Raw genomic sequence first — 26,932 nt, 5'->3', positions numbered from 1 at the left:
CCATGATTTGATCTGTTTTCTGGAATTGTGATGCCTGCTATGAAGACAATCACCACATACAGCTACAGTTACAGGTCTCCTCTAGCAACTGTGCACCTGCTCTTCCACCCCAGTTTGTTACAGTTCAGTAGTAACAACTGCTGTAGCAAAAGCTGACCAGATTTCTCTGCACATAACCATGATCTTGTTTAGAGCTACAAAGATAATATAGTGGTTAAGGAAGATACTAGGTCCCCTTTATTATGGGCTTCCTTTGCATGTTAAAACTGTGAAGAAAGGGAACATAAATTCTAGTTGTGTAGTACCTCCCTCCCCACCAAGCATTCAGAACTTGTGTAAATGTTGCTCATCCTTGCAGAAGAGTTTCATAATGGGTTATCTTTTCCCACCATATTATATCAGTTAGGTTTATTCCAATTAGGTTAAAACCAAGCAAACGGGAGCCATTTAAAAAGAGTTATCCTGTCCAGGAGTTAAATGTAAGACATGTTATTACAGACTTTCTATATGAGAATTTCCAGTTACATCCTGAGGTGTTAAGCACCAAAACAGGAATCATGTGAACTATTTTAAAAGCTGCTTCTCACATAGGAAAATGTCAGCCAAAATTCAGATCTTCAACTAGATCCTTCTGTGATTAATAATTTCATCATAACCATGTATGTGATTTATAATATGCTCCAAATAAAGGCAAAGGACACTATACACTGATCCCTACCACAGATATGAAGATATAGTCACACACACACACACTCCTGATGTCAGTCATCATGTACTTTTAAAGTCAGTTTTATCAGGTGCCATCTCTCAGCTCAAACAGCAATATAATCTGGTACATTAGGAATGGCTCATGTACACTTATGGCATTAACAGCAGATTTCTTCAGCTTCTGTTGATGGATGCCAGGAAACAAACAAGCAGGAGCTGTTCTTTCATATGACTAGTCTAGCAAGGTCCTATTCCTAAAATTAGGATGCCAGCTAATAATTCAGCTTCAGCAGTGCCGTAGTTCATCCTCTAAGATGTAGATTTTTGTTTTTAAGTCTTTTAGTTCTCCTTGAATTTTACGTGTTAGTTTGTTTCCTTGGCGGATCTCACGTAGAATTGCAAGATCCTGGTCTGGTCCCAAATTCAAAGCCACCTAAAAACAAAAAGAAAAACAGATTAAGAAAAACAAAGCTGTACAGAATACAATTTATGAAGTATTAGAGTAAGTATATGAGGGAGAGAACTCTAAAGGAGACTCTTTGTATCCAGCAAAGAGGATGTGTAAGTTAACAGCACTAGGATAATGCACATCACCAACAGAAAGGTGCTCCAGAACCACAAATAAAGAACAAAGCTCTTATAACATTATGCTGTTGTCCTACAGTACTAGCAAAGAAGAAATCTTAATAGAATGTAACCATGTTGACCTCATAGCCTGTTGACTCCATTCTAGTTCCTGTATAATTCAGAGACACACAAAAAGGGGCAAGTTAAAGTATTTATCAAGGAACTCATATGTAGTTCTAAGTACCTCAGGAGATAAGACGACATTTTATCTCTTGCTATTGCAACTAGAGGTGTTCCAACTGCTGTGGCTGACCTGCTGCCCTCTGAACTCCACAAGATTCAAGATCAGTTCAAGTCCAAAGCCTTGACTGGCAGTGCCTGTACTGAGCTGAGTAAAGGCTGCTGGATAATCAGAATTCCTGATGGCAAGCTGGCCAGGGCTGACATTTCCTGTCACCCTGCAACTGGATAGAGCATGACAGCCCAGACACTTTCAAGGGCACAGCATTGGAATCTGCTCTAAAATCCTCCTATTCTCTTGACCCACTATGGTTTCTTATTGTGTCATCAGGTAGCTCTCAGTCAAAAATGCTAACATACAAATCAGGAAATTTAGTCATCTCTAGTCATTTTGACCTCAAGCAACAAGAAGGACTGAATGATCACTCAGGAGACTTCTTGCAAGTGTTTTGTTCCCCTGCCCTCTTGTGGTTAACAGTGTTAAGAAACTGAGAATACAATGAAGAACACACCCACAGTAATAAAACATACAAGTCTCCAGTAAAGGCATCATACAACACTTTTCCCCCTTGTTCATATACTGCTGTTAGTCCTTAAAGAATAAAGCTGAAAAATCCACAGGCTGTTAAAAAAAAACCCAAAACCAAAAAAACCCAAACAAATTGAAGCCTTTAATCAAAATAAATGCATTAGTCTGCATAAACTGAACTGTGCATCAAAAGTACAGGAAAAGAATGAATCAGTAGCACTGCCATACTCCTGCAGGAGAGCCTAAGCTATGCCAAGACCATCCTCTCAAGCATATTATAGATAAATGTCTCATTCTTAACTCCAAGCAACATCAAGGCTGTGCCTTTCCATCTAAGCTGTTCTGATGTTTATCTACACACCTGGAAGCTACTACAGAGAACACAACTTCCAGCCACTGCTTCTGCAGTGATTTTTGCAAAGTCACAAATGACACACTAAAGTAATAAACAGAGTGTTCAAAATACTTAAGACAATGATCAACCTCTTACTGAACAGAACCAAACACTATGGCTCTTACAAAGAAAATAAACAATCATTTCCTTTGCAGGATAAACTTCTGAATCAAACCACTGCCTTGCAATTTTGAAATAGTTAAGTAAGCTACAGGTATCACATAAGAAATTTGAGGGTGGAAACAAAGATACACAGCTAATGTATAGCAAGGACAGTTCTTGGTAAGCTTGATGCCAAATTGCTAAACAAAGAAATCTTTTTTGCTGTGTAAAATACAGAGGCAGCAAGTTTTGTCAGATACTGATACTTAAAGGCACACTTAGAAAATGAATTCTTTCCTTAACCCTAGGGGAAGACGCTACATTAAATACTGAGAATACATCTCTATAGGATAAGCCCACTACAGTCTGCCTCAGAAAGACTTAGCTGTTACCTTATAAATCTTTTTCTCTACATCTTTCAGTTTCTGCTGAAGCTGTTTGATGTCATTCTTGAAGCCCTCTACTTCCATGTTACGACGTTTTTCCAAGGCTTCACATCGCTGAGTCATCAGTTTCAGGCGCTTCCCCATCTTCTCTGAGCGTTCCTGTGGAGATGAAAACTCATTAGGCCATACCAAATGAATGCTGGAAGGTCCTCACCCAGCCAGCAGATGATGACAGACTAATTACCTGAAAGAGTTCTTTGCCAGCATCTCTCTCCTCACGGATCCTAGCCACCTCCCCTTCCAGGGAGACACACTGCTCTCTGTACATGTGTGACAGGTGTTTCTCCTGCACTAGCTTGTCTTGCAGTAACTAGGACATAGGAAAAACAGAAAAAATTAACTCAAGACTGTGCTTAAAAAACTTCCCTTGCCCTGACAAGCAAGTGTGATATCACTGCCAATATGACAGGAGAATAAAAATTAACGAACTAGACCTCATAAGTATGTGAGGAGAATATTCTAACTTCAGTCCCTTACCAAAACCTTTGAATTAAGATACCAGTTTTGTATGTCTGCTCATCATTAAAAATAACATTCAACTAATGCTCTAACTCCCCTTTCACAGCTGATTGCCCCATACTGCATTTCAGAGGCATCTGCATTCAGGGCTAGATGGAAACAATTCCCTATTGCCTGTTTACTTTCCAATTGCTTATTCTGATCTCCCAGCTTCCCACTGGAAGTGTAGTGGAAGAGGAAGAAAAATTCAGACTGCTCGAGAAGAGCTGGAAGACATCAGTTGAGAGGGCTCATTCTCCCCTCAAGGAAGCATTCTTCCCAGCATCAAGGAAGATCCAGACACTGCATTCTAAGACCATTAGCTCAGAGCACTTACAGGAACAGAGAGGCACGTGCAGTCAGTGAAAAACTGTTGGCCCCACTTAATCACACAGCTTACAGAATTTGGGATTTTTTCTGAGCATGAAAGAAACCAACAGTGACATGCTACCATAAATCCTAACAAATTTCAGATAAAATGTGTAGAAGGTGATGCTGATTTTGAAGCAGGAGGGTTTTTAAATTTAGATTACTGCTAACAACAATGTAACTTAATGCAATCCAGTACAACTTTGAAACTGCTGCTAGTGACTGTGTATTGTGCCAAAGCCAAGGTGCTTGCAAATTTCTAGTCAAAAACTGTTAAAGACTGCTTTACCAAAGACAAAAAAAAATTACCTTTATTTCTTTGTTGTGGGCTTTTGAAGATCCATCACTTCCTTGAAGCATCTTCTTCAGCTCTGTCTGCTTCTTTTGTCCTGACTCTGTGCTGAAAGCAAGTTGATCCAGATCTTTGCTAAGTTTCCTCAACAGACTGTCCTTCTCTGCCATCCATGCTTTCTCATTGGCTCTGGCATCAAACTTGAGCTGGAGAAAGTCCCGGGTACTCTCATATAAGAGATTTTGGGTTTTATGGAGCCTGCAAAAAGGGATCCCAGTGATTAACTTCTTTCCTAGTGCCTACCTTAATTTCATCAGTCATCACTGCAAGTTGGAAGAAGCACAGGAGAAGACACGTGGTCTAAATGTGAATTTAACTCTTCTCATCTAATGAAAGAAGTGCTCTTCTTCCAAAATGAGAGAGGATTTTTAATAGTAGATTATTCCACTCATCTTCCACCACACTACCAGATGGCTGCATAATTTGCTTTTCTGCCTGCTGCAGAAAGCAACACACTGAAAGTCATAACATTTCTATTGCTCCCTCTCTTCTCATCTCATGACTACATCATGGTAATGCTCTCACACTCACTTTTCTGTTATAGCTTTGATCTTGTCCTGGTCCTTCTGATGTCGGACCTCAGCTTCCTCCATCTGAATCCGCCTGTCCTCGAGCAGTGCCTCAACCTGTTCCTTGGTTAATCGTGTCTGTTCTTCTATCTGAGCCTGCAGGGCCTTCACCTGCACAGGCAAACAAAGACATTACAGAACAAGACCTCACACCAGCTCTGTTCCTGTTAAATTCCAAGACTTAGATCAAAAACTGTACCTGATAACACTTTTGGCAGTTCTAATTTCTCAATCTTTTGTTTTAATGCTGAGCATTTCAAACAACTAAAGCATTTAAAAGAAAATCACACTGTAGGCAAGAGAAGCCTACCATAAGGAGCAACATTAGATTGCTAATATTTTTGTATTGTTAAGATTTAAATTGCACACATCTAACAAATCCTGTGAAATATGCAGAAACACTTCTGTACCTTTGCTTGAACAAATAATAACAAAAAAACCCACCACCATCAATATCTGCTGTAAAAGTTCAACCATTATTTGATTCATCCTTCCTCATACTTTGCATACAGCTTCTGGCACCTTCCCTAGTTCATGCTTCTGCACATTTTATTTTTCATTCTGTCATGCTACCTATACCTAAACTTTTATGGAAGTCTAGAAAAGCAAACAATTCATTGTATCAGTGCACCTTATGGGGCTCCCTAATACTGTCTCAAACACATTGCTTTTGTCAAGCTTCCACAAAACACTCAACCCTGCACATTTTCAGTGGGTTTAATGTAAATGCATATCTGCCATCAATTTATGGGAGATAACATCAACTACACATTCTGCACTTAAGGATGACATTTCAGTGGACATGACTGGAACATCTGCTTACATAAAGCCTCCAGAATCAGTTCTTAAATTTACATTCACAGCAAAGAAACAGCTAAGTAAACTGATAAAGCATGAATCCATAGTAAGACGCAGGGATTTACACAACTGGTACACCTACATCTTATCTTAAGCAGACAGAATACTTTTTTTATCATAATTTTCTGCAAGCCAGCAATTATGTGCATCAGTTAGCAGATGGTTTTACCTGTAGTAGAAGTGTGTCATCATCTTTTTGATCTCTCAGAGAACTTCTTAATTTGTCTCCTTTTGCTGCTGCTTTTGAAGCACTCTTCTCTGTACCTATTGAAGAAATTTAACTGAAGTAGGAAAGGGTTTTCCAATGTACTTGCAGTACCTTTCCAAGCATGACATATTTGTGTTGAGGTGGGCCTACAGGAACAGCAGAAAGATTTCCACTGCTACAGTCACAAGGACTTCTAGGAGGGTTAGCCGAAAGAAAAAAATTCTAGAACTTTGGGTGATCACACTCCTTTATCCCCTCTATCATTTTGCAGTATTTAGGCACCCTCCTAATTTTGTTGGCATACATAGAAAGAAAACTTGACATGTTTTCTTAAAATAAGTGATGAATAGGCAGATGCCACAGCTGCACAAACATCAAGGCTTGAATGAGTTCTGAGCCTGTTGGCTAATTTCAGTCAATTTGAAGAAAATTATTTCAAAAGAGAAAATTAGTGTGTAGGCATATGGAGCCACACTGCTGTCTGCATGAAAGGCAAGCAGAAGCTGACAGCCTGGAGTGGCTGTGGCAAAGGTGCCTGCACACTTCCAGAACAGCCACATGAGGGTCACACAGCCTCCTCCTTAGCTGAGCACATGAGGGACATGAGAGCCAGCTAAAGCTGTTTTAAAGGATGATGAAGGGAAGCCAGGAGTACTGCATGGATATGTACAGTCACATTTAGGCAACTTAATGGAGATTTACCAAAGCATTGACAGACAGGAATTATTTTGGCATACAGGAGGCAGACATGAAAAAAGCAAGAGCTGAGCTGCTGTTACTCAGCTTGGTGTGGTACCTGTGCTAGAAACATCATCTTGTTCTTGGGTCTCTGGTGGCTTTTGCAGAACAGTAACCTACAGAAACAAGACAAATGCACTGAGCATCTACTTCCCCAAAGGTGCAATGGTCAAGAACAAACCTTAAAAAGTTAAAACATGATATAAAAAGGAACAGCATTACCTTACTTCTACAACAAGACAAGGAAGATGTTGCAGTGTGTTGCAATCTCCTGTTTCAAACTCCCAGTCCTTTCCCAGGTATAGCTTTCCTGTTCCCCTCCCCCTTTCTCTTCCTAAGTGATGTCCATCAAACTTAACAGTCCAGTAAGAGCGTCGTGTGATTGGTAGAAGTTCAAAGATGCCCCTCAGCCCTGGGGTCATTGGCCTGTCCAAGTGTCATTGTCCCCTGAGACTCGCCCTCTCCCACCTGGTTGGTAGCTCACCTATCCTCTCCCCTCCCCCTCTTCCTGAGCTTAAAAGGACCTGGGCACCATGCGGTCTTGATTCTACTGTAGCTGTTACCATATTCAGACATCTATGATCCTGGAATAAAGCTCTGGATTAAACCCTGCGGTAGAATCCACTCCTTTCGTTCTTCACCTAGCCTAAGGACTATCACCGAGGTAAACCTGAGTTTCTACCAGCCTGGACTTCTCAGTGTCTAGCTGCAACCCCTAACTAGCCAGAGGGATCTCTGTGGCGGAAAACCACAGCAGCTGCCTTTGGCCGAGCAGCGAGGGCTGGACGAGCCCAGACACGTGCTATCCGGTAATATTGGAATAATATTCCAATATTTGGCGCCCAACGTGCGGCAGATCGAGTCTGCACCCCCAGAAGAACCTCAGAACCTCGGAAAAGCCCTTAGGCAGCTCAGCATCCACTGGAAGAGCTTTGGCTGCATAGCTCTCCAGAGAGACTTGGGACTGATCCCACAAGAAGTTTCGTGGACCGCTCGGCGCCTCTGGAAAGTGCAGCTCCTTTCTGGTGAGCAGATTTTCCAGAGGAGAATAGGGGAGCCCCTCGCCCGTGGGGTCCTATTCCGGTGAAAACACCCTGCCCGACTTTGCCAGCTACAGCTTCGATTTCGGTGAGTATTTCTGCTCCTGGGAGGGGTAGAAGCTCGAAAAACAGTCTCTGCCGTGAGTTCTGTTTCTTTTTCCCTTTGCCTTATACGAACAGTCTCTGCCGTGAGTTCTGTTTCTTTTTCCCTTTGCCTTATACGCTGCGCAGCACTGCGGGCCGATAGCAATTACTTTGTTAGACTTAGCTCTCTGTAGTGTGCTTTTGCTACTTTTATAAATTCGCGGGTGCCGGTGGAGGAGCGGGAGAACACTCCCTGCCCCTCCCCCAGCTTAGCAAAGCAGCGTGCTCGGCTCTCTCTCGGCGGGGGGGCTGCTCTACACGTGGCTCGGCGGGGAGTTCTCTCTCTCTGTACGGGGGGCTCTCTACACGTGGCGCGGGGGGGCTGCTCTCTCTCTCGGTGTGGGGGGCTTGCTTTCGCAGCGCGGCGTGCGGGGGGTGCTTTCTCGGCTCTCTACACGCGGCGCAGCGCCGCCCGGGTTTCGGTTTCACCACGTGGAGCCGGCAGGAGAGGCTTTGTCTCTCCCTTGCTGCAGAGGGGCGGGTTCCAATTCTGTGCTGCTGCCCGCGGCATTTTTAAAAGCGGTGTAAGCAGCTGCATTGCCTAAAGCTAAGGTCTGCTCGGTATTGCTTCGTAACCGTGGTTTTTGTAAGAATCGGTAGCTGATTTAGCTTAGTTTTTGGACGGCGGGATTTTGTATTGTGCTTTTAACATCCAACATGGGCACTAAATTAAGTACAACACATAAAGGAGTGTATTATCATATTGTTGGAATTTTAGTTTGTGGAAATGTAAAGTTCTCTAAAGGAAAATTGAAACAGTTTGTAAGATGGCTTTTTCTACACTTCCCACAAATTTCCCCTGAAGAAGTCCACAATATTCAATTTTGGGATAAAGTTGGAAACGAATTGATAAGTCTGGGACAATCAGGAGATACTTCCTCTGCTAAATTCGTGTTCTGGAGGTTACAAGTTCGAACAGCCTTGCTCAAACAAAGGGAATTAGAGAAAAAGCCAAATAACAAGCAATGTACCTCTGCTCTCCCTGTCTCTCCCCCCCCCAGTTCTAAACCCTGCACCCCAAAACTTGGTATTTTAAAAGGAGCACACTCTGCTCAAGCTTTGGGAAGTCGACTCCCTGAGCACTTTAAAATGCCAGAGTTCCAAGTTCCACAAAGTCCTGGCCAGACTGCGTGGAACCTTTCCCAAACCCCTGTGTCCCCTGCTCTGAAACCCAGAGCATGTGTTAGCTTTTCGGAGAGCAGTGATCCCCAAACTAGCCCCCAGTCCCTGGGGGCTCCACAAGATGGAGGATGCCACGTGGCACCATGCCATACCTGGTCTCCTTCTTCCCAAGATCCTCTTAAACATCCCAAAATTCCTTCCCCATCCCCCTCTCCTCCTGCCCCTCGTGACACCTTCCCTCCCCCCCCCTTACCTGCTGTACCCTCAGCTCCGCCCCTCTACTCCTCCCAGGGGGCGTCTGCTGACATGATGTCACCAGGTGTCCCCGCCCCCTGTTCCCACAGTGTCCCCGCCCCCTGTCCAGTCCCTGTCCCCGCCCCCTGTGCCCATTGCGTCCCCGCCCCCTCCCCGGGTTCCCACGGTGAGAGCACGCCCACTGCTTCCCCCCCCAGCTGTATCGGTGTTCCCAATGCTTCCCATTCAAGTGATACAGGGCAAGAAGCTGCTGACCCAATGCAGGGTCCCACTTTGTCATTTGCTCCTGTTACGTATCAGCCTGCAGCACAAGGGGGAGCAGCCCCAACTGCTAATTGGAGTTCTTTTGGACGGCACTTGATTAAAGAAGTGTGCAAAGCACACAAAGAGTACGGGCCACACAGCCCATACTTCCGTGGCCTTTTAAATTCTGAACTAAGTAGAACTGTGGTAGTCCCACATGATTTAAAACAGCTTTTCTCATGTCTCATGACTTCCACAGAATTCAAATTATGGGAATTAGCATGGAAACAACTGCTAAAAGAGGCTCTCCCAAGCTTGCAAGCTGATCCAAACACAGCAAGAGATACCAATGGCATACCAATTACCATTGAGCATCTCTCTGGTGAAGGCCAGTGGTCTTCACCCTCATCCCAAGCTACTGCAATCCCTGTAGAAACACTTGAGAAAGTCAAAGATGCAGCTGAAAAAGCATTCTTTTCCCTCCAACCTGAGGGGCCTTTAGAACCTTATAGTAAGATCAAGCAGCAACCATCAGAGCCTTTTTTGAAATTTGTAGAACGGTTAACTAGAGCTATTGAAATACAAGTTAAAAAAGAGAATGCAAGGGAAGAGGTTTTAGAGGAAATGGCATTTACAAATGCAAATGAACAGTGTCGAGCAGCAATTTTGAGTCTTCCCCTAGAACCCCCCCCTACACTAAAAGATATGCTTCTAGTCTGTAACAGGAAAGTGCCTCTAATGAGTGTTGCTGAAGACACCAGACCAAAGCTGCTGCCAAGACTCCCTCAGCGTGTCGCCGTTGCCAGCCCTGCACCCATTCCCTCAGCACAGCAGTACCCTGGGCAGCAGCGAAGACCAGCAGTGGTTGACCCCACAAAGCCATGCTTGCTTTGCAATAACCTTGGGCACTGGAGTAGCCAGTGCCCCCTGAAAAGGCAATTTGATGAGTTTATAAATAGCAACGGGGGAGAACTACAAGCACTCCCAGGGGGTCAACAACAACAAAAAAACTGAAGGCAGAGCGCCAGCCTGTCAGGCGTGCTGACACAAAAAGAGCAGGCCAAGGGAATAAGGGAAGCAAAAGAAACCAAGTGCGCGGTAATGTTAATATTTCTGTATGTGAAGCAGATGCTTCAAAGACCATGTCTGCTAGTTCATTGTTGCAAGTGAAACAAAATGACCTTTGCTATGATTTACGTGAACCTGTGTTAACCGCATCTTCTGTCAATGAGCCTTACAGGTTGCAACTGACAGAATCACTCCACCTGGAAGACACTGACTGGCATTTTGTCTCTGTCCATCCAGAACAGAAGGGTACTTTGCACAATATTCCTTGTAAGTATCTCGTCATTGGGGACACCAAACACACACCACGTGAGATCGAAATTGCTCCAGGAGTGACAACTTCAGATTCTGAGCAATTCGTTCTCGGGCTGCACTGTTTCCACCCACCCCTGTTCCTTCCCAAAGGTCAAATTATTGCCCAAGCTATCCCTGTGCCATGCTTGCCTGAAGGCACCGGGAAACAAGGGCCCACAGTCGCCCGGGTCCAAGTTATTGGGAAGGACAAACCGAAAGTCTGGTGTAATGTCAGTGGGGGTGGGGAGTCAAAACGCATCGAGATGCTTGTAGACACTGGTGCAGACTGCACAGTGATTCCAATACAAGAATGGCCAGCACATTGGCCTTTGCAAAACGTGGCTGGTCATGTTCAGGGTGTAGGAGGCATGCAATTGGCAAGACAATCCAAAAGCGTCATCCAAGTTGAGGGACCAAACGGACAATTGGCAAATATCCGTCCATTTGTTTTAAATTATTCAGAACCATTGTTGGGGAGAGATTTAATGGCCCAGTGGGGTGTCACAATTGATATTCCAGACTCTCCACAGGATTTTTGTATAGCGGTCATTGAACAACAGCGCTGCGCCCAAAAACTGAAGTGGAAAACAGACAAACCAGTTCAGGTAAAACAATGGCCGCTCAGTAAACAAAAAATAAAGGCGCTCGAGGAGCTAGTGGAAGAGCAATTGAAAAAGGGTCATATTGTAGAGACCACGTCCCCGTGGAACTCTCCAGTGTCTGTCATTCAGAAAGCTGACAAAAAGAGATGGCGGCTCCTCCACGACCTCCGACAAATTAATAATGTTATTGAAGATATGGGCTCTCCCCAACCTGGTATGCCATCTCCAACAATGCTTCCACAGGATTGGAAATTAGCTGTTATTGATATAAAAGATTGTTTCTTTCAAATCCCTTTACATGCCGACGACGCGCCTCGTTTTGCATTTTCGGTCCCCTCAATCAACATGGAAGCCCCTATGAAAAGGTATCATTGGAAAGTTCTGCCTCAGGGCCTAAAAGTCTCGCCAGCGATCTGCCAGCGGTATGTCTCTTCCCTGTTGTCCCCAGTGCGTGCAGCCGCAGTAAAGGCCATCATCTATCATTATATGGATGATATCCTTGTGTGTGCCCCCAATGATGATTTACTTACACATGCGCTTGACCTAACGATCGATGCATTGATTGTTGCAGGGTTCGAGCTCCAGGAAAAGAAAATTCAAAAGATGCCACCTTGGAAATATTTGGGCTTAGAAATTGGAAATAGGACCATTGTTCCTCAAAAACTAGAAATCAACCCGAACATAAAAACCCTTGCGGATGCCCACAAGTTGTGTGGGTCCTTAAATTGGGTAAGGCCATGGCTAGGTCTGACTAATGAAGACCTTGACCCTCTTTTCAATTTTTTGAAAGGGGGAGAGGATCCGGGTGCTCCTAGGTCTATTACCCCAGAGGCACAGAAAGCTCTAGAAAAGGTTCAGATTGCAATGTCCACAAGACAGGCCCACCGATGTCGGCCTGACCTGCCATTCAAATTTATCATCCTAGGTAAGTTGCCACATCTCCATGGAATCATTTTCCAATGGGATGAAAAACAAACACGTAAGCCAAACAATACACCTAAAAAGGACCAGGACCAGAGGGACCCTCTCTTGATCATAGAATGGGTTTTCCTCAGTCACAAAAGGTCCAAGAGAATGACAAAGCCCCAAGAGCTAGTAGCAGAACTGATCCGGAAAGCAAGGACCCGGATCAGGGCGCTAGCAGGATGTGACTTTGAGTGCATTCACATTCCAGTTGAGTTTAAATCAGGACAAAATACTATGAAAATATTCGAACAATTGTTGCAAGAAAATGAAGAGTTGCAGTTTGCTCTAGATTCCTACTCAGGACAAATTTCTGTCCAGCGGCCTGCCCACAAAATGTTTGAACAAGATGTTCAATTCACGCTGAAATTGAAGAGTGCTTTAAGTAGGAGACCTTTAAAAAAGGCTCTGACTGTCTTTACAGATGCGTCCGGGAGGTCCCACAAGTCCGTTATGACTTGGAAGGATCCTCAAACCCAGCAGTGGGAGACGGACATTGCTGAGGTGGAAGGCTCACCTCAGGTTGCAGAATTGGCTGCAGTTGTTAGGGCTTTTGAAAAATTCTCAGAACCATTCAACCTGATTACAGATTCTGCATACGTGGCAGGAGTAGTATCCAGGGCAGATCAAGCAATACTGCAAGAGGTGTCTAACATCGCACTTTTCGAATTGCTCTCAAAACTTGTAAAGCTAGTCACTCACAGAGAGCAACCATTTTATGTGATGCACGTCAGGTCACACACTAACTTGCCCGGGTTTATTGCTGAAGGCAACAGAAGAGCAGATGCTCTTGCTGCACCTGCAGTGATGGCCACTCTCCCAAATGTTTTTGAACAGGCAAAAATCAGCCACCAGCTCTTCCACCAAAATGCACCTGGCCTGGTTCGCCAGTTTCACATCACTCGAGAACAGGCCAAAGCGATTGTGCACACATGCCCAAATTGCCAACAACATGCACTCCCTACAGTGAGTACGGGAGCAAACCCAAGGGGATTGAACAGCTGTGAACTGTGGCAAACAGATGTTACACACATACAGTCATTTGGGCGGCAGAAATACGTTCATGTTAGTGTAGATACATTTTCTGGAGCGGTCTATGCTTCTGCCCACACAGGAGAATCATCTATTGATGCCATTAAGCACCTGTTACAAGCTTTTTCTTTCATGGGCATCCCCAAGGAGTTGAAAACTGATAATGGGCCCGCCTACAAATCCAAGGAATTCGGGAGCTTCCTGCAGCAATGGGGAGTAGAGCACAAAACTGGCATCCCCTACTCCCCTACAGGCCAAGCCATGGTAGAAAGGACTCACCGTGATATTAAAAGAGTCCTAGACCAGCAACAGCAGATTCTGAAGGTGGAACCTCCCCACATCCGGTTATCTAGAGCGCTGTTCACAATCAATTTTCTGAACTGTTCTTTTGACAGCCTGAATCCGCCCATCCTACGCCACTTTGGGGAGAGCAATCATATGCTGATTAAAGAAAAGCCCCCGGTCTTAGTAAAGGACCCTGAGACTTGGAAAACAGTGGGACCTTACAAATTGGTTACATGGGGACGTGGATATGCCTGTGTGTCCACTCCCTCTGGTTTAAAGTGGGTTCCTTCCAAATGGGTAAGGCCCTATGTTCCCAAAGTCTCAGAGAAATCTTCAGAAGTGCCCCAGGTTGCTAATGCTGCCTGGAGAAGGAAACGCCGTGTGCATTCTCTGGAGGAAATTCCATTAAAGCCTCCTATCTGGAATAATTTGTAATATATGTTTGTCTTAAGTTCCCTTTTACCAGTTTAGGTCCCTCTGTTCGTGTGCAGTCTCAAGACGCCATGAGACTGAGCCTGCTCCTTGTCCTACTTGCAATCATTTCTCCAGCGATCTCCTGGATAGTCCCTCAGCCCAAAGCAAACGTATGGACCACCTTGGCGAAAGCCCTTGGACAAGATCACATGTGTCTCTCCACAGCAACAGCCTCTAGCAGCCATAGACTACCTGCTCCTTCTGCACAACCATCGCTGTGAAGAATTTGAAGGTCTCTGAGCGACATCAAGAGAGAAACTGACGACTGGCTGAGTGGACTGTTCAGAGGCTGGGGACTCTCAGGCTGGTTGGGATCTATTCTGAAAACTGTGTTTTTAGTACTGTTTATATTAATTATTGTTGTTGTAGTTGTTAGCATTGTTTTTGGACTAATCAAACGCATGGTTCTCAAGTTGATTTCAAGCTCATCTCCCCCTCCTGAAGTTTACCATTTAGAAGCCCTTAGTGCTCCAGTAAATAGCATAGAAACCTCAGTAGAAAACACTGACCCTCCTGTAGAAGAACCGATTTACCAACCATGGTTTGGCAACCACTCTGCCCCACAAACCCAGTCCTCTTCTTTTTAAACAAAACTAGGGGGAGATGTTGCAGTGTGTTGCAATCTCCTGTTTCAAACTCCCAGTCCTTTCCCAGGTATAGCTTTCCTGTTCCCCTCCCCCTTTCTCTTCCTAAGTGATGTCCATCAAACTTAACAGTCCAGTAAGAGCGTCGTGTGATTGGTAGAAGTTCAAAGATGCCCCTCAGCCCTGGGGTCATTGGCCTGTCCAAGTGTCATTGTCCCCTGAGACTCGCCCTCTCCCACCTGGTTGGTAGCTCACCTATCCTCTCCCCTCCCCCTCTTCCTGAGCTTAAAAGGACCTGGGCACCATGCGGTCTTGATTCTACTGTAGCTGTTACCATATTCAGACATCTATGATCCTGGAATAAAGCTCTGGATTAAACCCTGCGGTAGAATCCACTCCTTTCGTTCTTCACCTAGCCTAAGGACTATCACCGAGGTAAACCTGAGTTTCTACCAGCCTGGACTTCTCAGTGTCTAGCTGCAACCCCTAACTAGCCAGAGGGATCTCTGTGGCGGAAAACCACAGCAGCTGCCTTTGGCCGAGCAGCGAGGGCTGGACGAGCCCAGACACGTGCTATCCGGTAATATTGGAATAATATTCCAATAGGAAGACATTACATTTCACAAGTGTAATGCCCATGTTGAAAAGTTTCCTTTATCATGGATAAGTTTTGCCATTACTGCCTCTATATTTTTCACTAGAAAAAGTGGAAAGTAGTTCAGCCTCTGATGGCTTCATTAGGATGAAAATCAGCACCCTCAGCAGGAAAAAGAGCATTTTGGAGACAGAGAGAAGAAAAAGGTGAAGATGATGTTATTTCCTTCTTTTATACTTCTTGTCTCAGCAAGACAGAGAAACATGAAGCTTCATTTATCAGCACATTCATTCAAGATACTGAACAAGCCTGAGAAAGAAGCTAAGTGATAAAAATACTGAAACTCAACTGTTGAACTGAAACCCACCCAAAAAAAGGAGGCCATGAAAGAGCAGGTTATAACCCCAATGCTTATCTTTAGGTTGATATTACATAACAGGCCTAATTTTAGAGCTACCCTAAACCAGGAACATTAAAGTTTTTGCAAGATTTTTGAAGAGCTTGAGCAGTGCAGAGCAACCATGAACAATGCAGCATATTTCAGCCTTTTTCTGCACTTCATACCAAAAGAAATACTACATTCCCATCATAATCTCTGTATATCCAAATCACTCATGACTTTCCTGATTAGGTTCAGCTACATTGCACATCACATGTGCTGCCATTTAAACAATTCAACACAATGTTGTCTAGAGTGGATGGTTCTTCAGCAATCTTCAGCCCAGGAAACTGCTGCAGCAACCTCAACACATTTTTCCTTACTGAAGCTTTAAGAAACAGGCATTCTGAGATAGCTGAGCTTCAAACACTGTGCCTGGTCATTTTCTGCACTTCCCCCCCCCCTTTTGTGGTGTTCTTGCCATCTTCTTGACAACCATTTGCCAGATGACTTCAGACTCCCATCTGACATTTCAGAGGCCGAGCTGGAGTTATGTTTTGAAGGCAGGAGGAGGCTGATGCTAAGAGGATCTACTTTCAGTGTGCTTGTTCCTTTATACTCCAGCATTTATACTAAAACCTGATGTTGCTACAGACCCCTCTTGCTTTGGGCTCATTTAGCAGCCTTTGACTTGTGGGACAGATCTGGCCTGTGATCAGACTCTGGGATACAGATACTCATGTTAAAATTCAAAGAGGAGATCTACAGAAAAATGGAACTTGCCTTATGTGGAGGCTCCTTATGAAAATATGTCATGTCTCCTTCCTCTGCTCCCAGTATAGCCAGGAGTTGTTGGATTTTTTTCCTGTCCTCCAATTCCCTGGAATACAAAGGAAGTGAAAATAGAAAAATAAACAATAGAAATATACAAATAGAAGCAGATTTTTTTTTTAATACATCACGACATTGTGACACACTGTCCTTTTACTTTACCTGCTGATGCTTGCAAGTTTTTCAAGCTGTTGCAGTTTCTGAGAATATTGCTTTAAAAACAAGGTCACAAAGACATTCCTCATGTTGCCAATACAAGAACAGCACTAATTTTGCTGAGATTGGAGAGCATTTCTCTTTTCAAGTATGACAATACTATGTAGGCTGATACAATAGCACATGGTGAAAAGAATTTGCGTTAAGATTTAAGAACTACCTAAAATTCTCTCAGATTGTAAGTGTCCATTGTTTTTAAAGCAAACTACATTAAGGGCTGTATCAGACTTTTTATCATACTCCTGAGAAGTGTCAAAGCACACCAACACAGGTTTTGACTTAAATTCTTAAATCTTGAATGGAAAAATTCATGCTGGAGCACAGAAAAAGAGAGAGGAGGAAGAAGTAGCAGAGACAACATGTAATGAAGTGACCACAACCCCCATTCCCTCCCTCCCTGTGCTCCTCAGGAGGAGGAAGAGGTAGAAAATTCACGAGTCAAGTTGAGCTGGGAGAAGGTAAGTATGGGGGAAAGGTATTTTAAGATCTGGGTTTATTTCTCATTATCCTACTCTAATTTCATAGAATGGTTTTGGTTGGAAAGGAGCTTAGAGATCATCTAGCTTCAAGCCCCTTGCCACAGGCTGGGAACCTTCCACTAAACCAGGTTTCTCAGAGACCCATCCAACCTGGCCTTGAACACTGCCAGGGATGGAGCATCCACAGCTTCTCTTAGCAGCCTGTTCCAGTGGCTCACCATCCTCATAGTGAAGAATTTCATGCCAACAATGAATCTAAACCTGCCCTCTTTCAGTTAAAGGCATCCCTCTCCTCCTGTCACTACATGCTCCTGTAGCAGTCCCTCTCCAGCTCTCTTGTAGGCCCTCTAAGTGGTAGAAGGCTGCTCTAAGGGCTCCCTGGAGCCTTCTCTTCTCAAGGCTCAACAGCCTCTACTCTCTCAGCCTGTCTTTGTAAGACAGAGGCTCCAGCCATCTGCTCATTTGATTGTTAATACTTTCCCCCAGTCAAGTCTGTTTTGCCTGTGATGGTAACTGGTGAATGATCTCTCTGTCCTTATCCTGACCCATGAGTCTTTTCTTGTATTTTCCTTCCCCTGTCCAGCAGAGGAGGTGAGTGACAAAAGATGCCTTTGTCTTGGTGGACACTTGGCACCCAGCCAAGGTCAACCCACCAAAGACAGCTTCAATCAAAGCTTCATTTTCAAACTGGTACCACACAATTAAAATCTGAACCAGTGTTCAATTTCTGCTCTTCTTCTACTACCAGAATAGGAGGAACAATAAGTGGAAACATTTAGCAGCCTAACAGATTGCCACTGCACCTTCACTGGTATGGTTTCAAAGGAAGTGGGGAATAATTGCTGCTCTGGGGACTCCAGGTCTGGCTGAGAATGAATTGCTGCTGGCAGTTCCTCAGCCCCCACACAAGACAGCCTACTGTTGTGATGTTGTGGATCCTAGGATGAGGTGAGAGATGAGAATCTGACTTCAAGTTCTCAGAAGGCTGATTTATTGTTTTATGATATTATATTAAAAGAAATTATATACTAAGACTATACTAAAGTAAGAGAAAGGATACACCAGAAGGCTAGACAAGAATGAATAAAAAAAACCCATGACTGACCAGAGAGTCTGACACAGCTGGACTGGGATTGGTCATTAAGTAAAAACAATTCACATGGAATCAATCAAAGATGCACCTGTTGGTAAGCAACCTCCAGACCCTGTGGGAATCCATAAAATCAGAGAGTTTTGGGAAAGCTGCAAAAGTCAGGTCCTAGAGACAGCAGAACTGTGATTAGAGTTAAACAGTAGCCATGAGATAGGTTAGCAGAAAAATTATGTAAAATGTAGAAAAGTAAGGACAAATGGAACAGTGGTCTGTGTATTAACACTTGTTTAGAATAATTCTTTAAGCTACAGAAAGTTTCTCTAACAAGATATTAGGAAGTTCTAAGCTTAATAATAGAGCTCTGTGCATTGTGTTTTAAGGCTTACAAACAAGTATTGTATTTGAAATAAGTAAGCATTGTTTTAACTAAAGGTACGTGTGCCTATAGTAGTTGGATAGAACTACTGTCAATATGCTCTTGCTTTGTGTGACTGGTCAAAAAACATATAAAGTAAGTTGTAACATCAAGTTCTTAGTCTGCTGCCTGAGATGTGAGCTGATGGCATCTTGCCATTGTCATAACCATGTAATGAGACTGATGCTGAAAAATAAAACAGCTCAAGGCACGTTCCCAGCAGCCCTGTCCTGTTCATAACTTGTACACAGACCCCCGACCAGCGATAAATGGTGCTCCTCTGCAAGGAACTTTGTCAGACAAGAAGACTAAAAAAATGCAATAAACCACATTCCAAGCAATCAGATAATTATTGTTTACATTTCTTTTCTGAGGCTTCTCAGCTTCCCAGGAGAAAAATCCTGGTGAAGGGATTTTTCAGAAAATACCATGGTGACAGCCCACCTGAGTTTCAGACGGTCATTCTCTGAGTAGAGGCGAAGGACCTGCTCCTTCTCCTGGTACAGGAACACCTGCATGTCACTCAAAGCCTTCTGCAGCTCTGCAATCTCCTCCTCCAAGTGCCTGACTTCCCACTGCAGCTGGTGCTGAGTGGAGACAATAAGGGACTTGAAACAGAGCACTGGACAGCACTTACAAACCTCAAACTGCTTGTGCTCTGAGTCTGGAACTGGGATAGAACAGCCAGCTCAGGAATTATTCTATTCTCCTATAATAAATGACCAGATGAGGGCAGTATTGGAAAAATTGGGAAAAAATACTTTAAAATGTTTCAGCTGGGAGTTCAGAGCCCTGAGAATCACTGTCACTACACAACAGTGAAATAAGGCCTCAGCTTGGGTCTCCAGTTTCCAGTGGTTGCATTTCCACACTGGTGGTCAGGGCAGGTATGGGGAGTCTGACATCAACAAAAACCTAGCAAAACCTCTAACAGGATTTACTTTTTGAAATAAATCACTGAAGAACAAACATTAAAATATCTGTATGATTTAGCAGTGAGAAATCCAGCTAGTTACAATGTTCCATTTTTTCCACCTGGTCTAGGAAGCTGCCAACCACTTCTGTATGAATGAAAGCATTATTTTGAAACCTGCCCCTTTTTTTTCCCACATGACAGTAAGATGTACAGTACATACTTCCCCAAGGACTTTCAGGCTGCTTCAAGCATGGCCAGAGCTTGAGGAGGCACCTCAATCACCTCAGAATTGACTGTTTTATTCCCAAAGAACCATCCACAATTACAAAGATGACTGCTAGATACATGCTATAGCCTGTATCAGGGCACTGCATATCTTGCAGACATTCTTTAAGATTCCTTCCTCTTCAAAGGCAAATTTTTAGATTTCTGCTTAACAGCTTATGGCCAAGCTTATATATTCCACAGCAGTAAATATGAATTATACCCATAAGTCAAAGCCTATTAAATTTGGACAAAAGAGCATTCCTTCAATACAAGAAGGAAGGGAAAGAAGCTGGACAACATGGGAAATAAGCATCTAAACTCAGGCCTTTAAAAAAAAGGCAAAATTCTCACTGTGAAGATATAACCAAGCCATAATGACTTTTGAAGAACAGTTTGATTTGACAGAGGACAGACAGCTAGATCTTAAAATCAACTGCCAAAATCCATGTTGCTGATAAATCCCAAGATTTCTGTGCTGAACTTTCAACTGAATAAAAATACTAAACTTGTGCATGTAGTCCATCATTGATGAAAAACTCATTTCCTAACCTGTTCATCATAGGTTTGCTTGTATTTCTCCAGCCTTTTTACTAACTCCTCGTGTTCCTCATCGAAGTCAGCGATCTTCTTGCGGTAATAGTCCAGGAGCTCGTGGGAGGGACTCAGATGGGCAAAGTGCTCCCCCATGGATGGGAGGGGAGGGAAATCCTCCTGACTTGGACACCGGGACTCAGCAGATCTAGAAGAGGCACGGGTGGCTGGCACCCTGGATAGAAACAAGTCTCTGATGACATGCAAGCTTCAGACAAGAAAATTAAAACACTTTCTAAATTGGCTAAAAAGATTTTAAGTTTTTACAGAGATTAGCTTGATTGTTCTCTGGGTATCAACAGGAGATCACAGCACTTAGGAGAAGCAAGAACTTTAATAAAGAGCAGCTTGCAGGTGCATTGTACTGTGGAGGAGGGGCCAACCCATGGAAAAGATAAAAAAAGATGTTATGGAAGCAAAGCCTCATACATTATTTGGGGAGGATAACTATGAAAAGAGGAGAAAAAGAACAGAAAGACAGAAGTCAGGGGATAAAAAGTTCATTGCTGTTCAATTAGAAGCAGCAGCCACTGTGAAATAAATAGGAAAGCAATTTGTGACAGGCCCTATTGGACACCCAAACTGAAAAACATTTTCCAACAACAGACCATTGAATGAAGATGATAATCCAGGCTAGTTAATGCACCAGCCATTGCTATTTAAGGTGTAGGTCTAGGAATTTATGCGTTTCCTTTCTGGTGTACTTGATGTTCTTATCCACATAGCTTGTCCACCCTCAACACTGAAATAGAAGCTGCCAAGTACTTGAATCCTATGTTGAAGTGCTACATGGAAAGCAAGTCAATGTTATTAAACCAAGGGTATGTATAATTACATACTGTATTTTTCCTCAAAACAATATTTAATCTACTCAAACAAGCAGCAAGTTTTCAAACAGAGCTGCAGTTTAAAAACTTAGAAAGCGCTCTTTTATTTATATTGATATAACCAACTTTTTTTTTTTCCTAAAGGATACTATGAATAACAGAAGCTAAGAAGCCTCTTGACTAAAGAGCTGCTTAGCCAGAATCTGGTCATGGAGAATCAGGAATTTTGATGAAAAACTATTTTGGTACGTGACATTGCGGCAATGGTGACCTTTATGGAGCCACTCACCAAAGCCACTTGGATAAGAACCCCAGTGCACATCCATGAAAACTGGGCACTGTAGGAAAGCGTTAAACACGCCAAAGTGTAAGCACTGCGTGAAGGAACATGCTGTAGGACCAGAAACTCCTTAAACAACACACTTAGAGAAATAACCCTAGAAAGAAAGAGGTAACCCAGGCACAAGGCAAACGTTTCACTGCCGAAGAGCAGCAGAAACTGAAAGATGGAAGAATAAAGGAGCACAGCAGGCACAGGAGCAGGCCCAGAGGTGCCCTAGGACAAACCAGTCGGCCAGGGAGGAAGGAAAGGGCTCCGGGTGTCCCGGCCTGCCGGGGAGGAAGGAAAGGGCTCCGGGTGTCCCGGCCTGCCGGGCAGGAAGGAAGGAAAGGGCGCCGGGTGTCCCGGCCCGCCGGGGAGGAAGGAAAGGGCGCCGGGTGTCCCGGCCCGCCGGGGAGGAAGGAAAGGGCGCCGGGTGTCCCGGCCTGCCGGGGAGGAAGGAAAGGGCGCCGGGTGTCCCGGCAGCAGCAGCAGCCCCACATTCACTACCTTGGGCAGCGCGGGCTCCCCGCAGCACGCTCCGCCGCGCTCATCACGGCCCTGCGGAGAGCCTGGCTGTCCATGGGTGGGGGAGGGCGGCTTCGGGCACCCCCGGTAGGCTGGAAAAAAGGGGTGCCCGGCGGGAGCCCGGCTGGAAAAGCCCCGGGATAGAGGTCGGGGATGGGGATCCCGCCTCCGCCTCCTCACAGCCCCAACGGCTGAGCAACGGCTGCACCGGCCCCGCCGCGGCTTAAACGGCGTGACGCCCCGCCCCCGCGGCCTCCTCCAATCACAGGCAGGCTTTCATGCGTGGCCGGCAGCCTGCGCCAATCAGAGCTGGCGACACGGGCGGCAGCGGTTCCGCGCTGGCGCGTCTGGGAGTTGTAGTTCCGGGGCGGCCGGAAGGCCCATGGCGGAGCACCGGGCCTCTGCTTATGGGCCTGTGTTAGTAAGGGCAGCGATTCGCTACGGGCAAAATAAAAGCAACCTTTATCCACACCAGCAAAACACACCATGCAAAACGCTCCTTCTCCTGTGAAAGTGACCTAGAATTCGGAAGCAGCCACAAGAAGTTGCTGGCACAAATTCTGGATGAATTGAATGCTCTTTAGGTCATCCCGGTGCCTTTTTAGCCTCCTCATCCTCCTCATGTATTCCCTGTAGTACCTACATGGTAGTGTTGCCATTTATGTACCAAACGATTTCCTAATTTATTAAGTGTGCTGAAGAAAAAAGCAATTTGCTCAGTGTGAAAAGCACCAATCACTTGTTTTTAAAATTTTAAAAGTTTAATAGTAATAAAATGGTTATAAAAATAGGAATATAATTAGAGTAATAACAATTTGGACAATTAGGATTTAGGACAATAGGAGACCAAAAAAACCCAAAGAGTTACGGATGGTCCACGTACCTTTCTCTGGGCAAAATAAGCCCAAAAAAGGACACACATTAACAGAGGATTAACCCTTAAAAACAACAGTCTGTTGCATATTCATACACCTCATACATGATGCATAAATTCCACTCAAACACAGGATTCTGTCTGGTCAGTGTCAGCTTCTTCCTCTGAATCCTGACGGCATCTTCATGGCTGAGCAAGGTGGGAAGAAGTTCGTTTCTTCTGATAAGGGAGCAATAAATTCTTTTTCTCTGAAAGATTTAGGTGTCCTGTGGCTGCTATCTCAGTTCGAGTTCTCTCTTTTTAAAAAAAATATCTTACATAGCATAGTTTCTATTTTAACATTTTGTTATGACCTAAAACTATATTTAACACACTACTTAAGAAAATTAATACAGCGTAACTTTCTAACATTACATGTATAATATTCATTTTAATATTTGTGAAAAGCCAATCATAAAATACACATTTTTCACACTCAGCAATAAGCCAGAGTTCTTTTTGCCTTAAGACTTTGTTTAAAAGACATGGACTTTCTGCATGACCAGGAAAAAAAAAAAAAGGTTTATTTATGAAACCACGAGGTTCTTCCTTATCACAATTTGCAGCTTCTTTGTGAAGGGAAGAGGAGGGGCAGGCATTTATCTCTTTTTGGTGACCAGCAACAGGACCTGAAAGAATGGCCTTGTGAAAAACGCCAATCACTTGTGTTAAAATTTTAAAAGTTTAATAGTAATAAAATAGTTATGAAAATAATCATCAAAATTAGAGCACTAAGAATTTGGATGATCAGAGTTAGGACAATAAAGGACAATAAAAGTAAAGAATTATGGACATCTGGGTGTCTGGCACTCTGCCATGGAAACACACCTTGCTTACAAAGGATTAACTCAAAAGTAATAGCCTGTTGCATATTCATATATCTCATACATGAAGCAAATATTCTTTTCAAACAAAGGGTGTTTTCTGGTTATTGTCAGCTTCCTCCCTCATCTTGTAAATCAATTGTCTTGGTCCCTCGAAATCTGGTTCTTCCTGATAAGGAGGCAATAATTCTTCTCTTGGGTTTTTTTGTGTCTTGTTGCTGTTATCTCTCCTTGAGTAGTTAGAAAAAGTATCTTACATCACACAGTTTCTGTAGCCTAAAACTATATTCACCACACCACAGCACTACAAAAAAAGGATTATTACAGCATAACTTTCCAATACAACACATATAGTATTCATTTTAATATTTCCGAAAAGCCAATCATATAATATGCATTTTTCACAGCCTGGAGCTGTGCCAGGGCAGGTTTAGGTTGGGTATCAGGAAAAGGTTTTTCCCTCACAGGATGGTTGGGCACTGAACAGCTCCCCAGGGCAGTGGGCACAGCACAGCCTGCCAGAGCTCAAGGAGCATTTGGACAATGGTCTCAGGGACACGGCGTGGCTCTTGGGGTGTCCTGTGCAGGGCCAGGAGTTGGACTCGATGATACTTGTGGGTCCCTTCCAACTCAGAACACTCTGTGACTCTGTGAGTCTCCTTCAAATTATTTTCCTCATGAAATAGAGAAAATAGCAAGGTAGATAATTTCTCTTGGCAAAGTCCAGAAGAAAGGCTGCTGCCAGGGACTGGCCCTGATGACCCTTGTTGGTTGGTCCCTACCAGCTCAGGATATTTATGATTCCCTGGGGTTGGACAGGGGGCTGTCCCTACTCCCACAGAGCAGCTGCAGACATTGTATGAGGGGCTGAAGTCTTCTCTCAGGGAAATGATAAATAGGCCCAGATAACCAAGGAGAATAAAAACTGCCGTGGAGTACATGGTGACTGTCACATTCACATTCTCTGAAAAAACCCAGGATTTTTCTCCTGCGAAGCTGAGAAGCCTCAGAGAAAAGGGAAACAATTGTTATCTCATTTGATTCTCCTCTGTTTTGCTCATGTGGAATGTGTTTGGAGATTGTTCACCCACAGGTGATTGTTCCATTGGATTCTGCTGGATTCACTCATTGGCCAAGCAGTGCCAAGCTGTGTCGAGGCTCTGGAGACACTCGTGAGTTTTCATTATTAGCTTTTTAGCATTCTGTAAATAACCTTTCTCTATTCTTTAGTATGGTCTAGTATAGTATTCTTTAATATAATATGGTAGCATAAAATAATAAATTAGCCTTCTGAGAACATGGAGTCAGATTCATCATTCCATCCTCCCTGCCACAGGGGTCCCTGCAAATACAATACATGTACAGGTGTTTTAAAGGCCAACCGCCCCAAAAACAGAGTAGGTAATAGAGAAAAGCATAAAATTCTCTTTTAAAAAAAGATCTCTTGCAGAACTGATGGGGATAGGATAGGATATAAAAGCCTAAATATAGGATATTTAGGTTTTTCTGCTGCAGCATTCCCAGCATCGCCTTCCAGAGACCTCCATCAGCCTAAATATCTTAACATAAAACAAAAACAACCTCCAAGAGTCTACAGGGAAACCAGCAAAAAAAAAAAACCAAAACAAAAAAAAAACCAAAAAACAAACCACTGGATCTCCAACCAAAGTTTTTGAGCACTGAGATTTTTCCTTCTGGTGTTCCTGGCTAAATCACTGCTGATCTTATCAGGTACGTGGTGATTCTGTTGTTGGGAATACAAGACACATGTATTTCCTCAAAAGAATCCGGTACAGCTTCTCAAAAGAGAGACACGACCAAATAATAAAAGAAAAAAAAAAGTGGAAGTAGCTTGTAGAGATATATATTTTCTAGATACTAGTAAGGAAACATCTCCATCCCATATGCTTATATAGTCCTACATAAAATTATCAAGCATCCGTGTCACAATCCCCCTATGAAATGCAAGAATACTCAGCAACAACACAATAACCTCAATTTGCTCAATGTTTTATAAGATCAGTTTGGTCCTACCTGTAACTTCTGTTAAAATTAGCCATTTGCATTGGACGTGTGTTTGCCACATGTAAAATGTGGGTGACACCTCTTTAATCTGGCAGGGAAGTGACGCACAGAAATGTTTTAATCTGTGTGCAGCAGATCTTGTAAAGCCTCCTGGTAACAGGAGGAGGGAATTAACTTTTTCTGAGGCTGAAATAGAACAGCAGCACGGAGGTTTGAATAATCAGTAAGAATAAAGTGAAATGTGGCATTTGGCAGACAGCGAAGGCACAGTTAAACAAAATTTATTTGGTTAAAAAGACATACAATTTACTTTGGAAGACTGCGTTGCAATGGAAAGGTAAAGATACAGATCTCTCTGTGACCATTGACAGGACCCGAGGGAATGGCCTGAAGCTGTGCCAGGGCAGGTTGGATATTATAAAAATGTTTTTCCCCCAGAGGGTGGTTGGGCACTGGAGCAGCTCCCTAGGGCAGTGGGCACAGCACAGCCTGCCAGAGCCCACGGAGCATTCGGACACGGCTCTGGGGCACACGGTGTGACTCCTGGGGTGCCTGTGCAGGGCCAGCAGTCGGACTCTGCGATATTTGCGGGTCCTTTCTCCATCCCGGCGCTTTCCCTCGGTACCGACCGCTCCTGAGGGGAGGGGCGGGGCCTGCGGACGGGGCGTGGTCACGAGGGGGCGTGGCTTCCAGCAGCGCTCCTGACGTCCGGCACAGACAATGGGCGACGCGGCCTCGCGGAACCGGAAGTGAATGGTTTGGATTTCGTCGCACATTCCTCCGCGGCGGAAGTGGCGGTGGCCCCGCCCTCCCCGGCCCCCGGTTCCTCTTGCCCCGGCGCAGTGGCCGGGGGGGGCGGCGGGCGGGGCGGATTTGCGCTGGAATCTGTCGCGGAGGAGTTTCCGGGAGCGGCGGGAGCGGAAGCCGTCTCTCCAGAAGAAGCGGGGCGGAGGGACTACTTTTTGGATCGGAAGGCAACGTGCAAAAACTTCCGGGGAGGGCTTAGAAGGCGCGTCACTTCCGGCGGGCCGGG

The 26,932-nt window shown here is 44.3% G+C and overlaps 1 protein-coding gene across 1 annotated transcript; it reads right to left on the bottom strand.

Annotated features, from left to right (window-relative positions):
* Nucleotides 1-789: 789 nt before the first annotated feature.
* Nucleotides 790-22,346, bottom strand: CCDC77 (coiled-coil domain containing 77). Its single transcript, XM_084206035.1, has 11 exons — nucleotides 22,120-22,346; nucleotides 20,422-20,638; nucleotides 19,134-19,276; nucleotides 16,439-16,535; nucleotides 6,637-6,694; nucleotides 5,802-5,896; nucleotides 4,737-4,885; nucleotides 4,163-4,403; nucleotides 3,171-3,296; nucleotides 2,933-3,085; nucleotides 790-1,141 (listed from the first exon to the last, which is right to left on the bottom strand). The coding sequence occupies exons 1-11, from the start codon at nucleotides 22,191-22,193 to the stop codon at nucleotides 995-997; spliced, it is 1,500 nt and encodes a 499-aa protein (XP_084062161.1). The 5' UTR covers nucleotides 22,194-22,346; the 3' UTR covers nucleotides 790-994.
* Between the last annotated feature and the right edge of the window lie 4,586 nt (nucleotides 22,347-26,932).

Source organism: Fringilla coelebs (assembly GCF_963513975.1).
Source record: "Fringilla coelebs genome assembly, chromosome: 5".
In the NCBI taxonomy this organism is placed as follows: Eukaryota; Metazoa; Chordata; class Aves; order Passeriformes; family Fringillidae; genus Fringilla; species Fringilla coelebs.
This window is presented reverse-complemented; position numbering and strand designations above follow the sequence as displayed.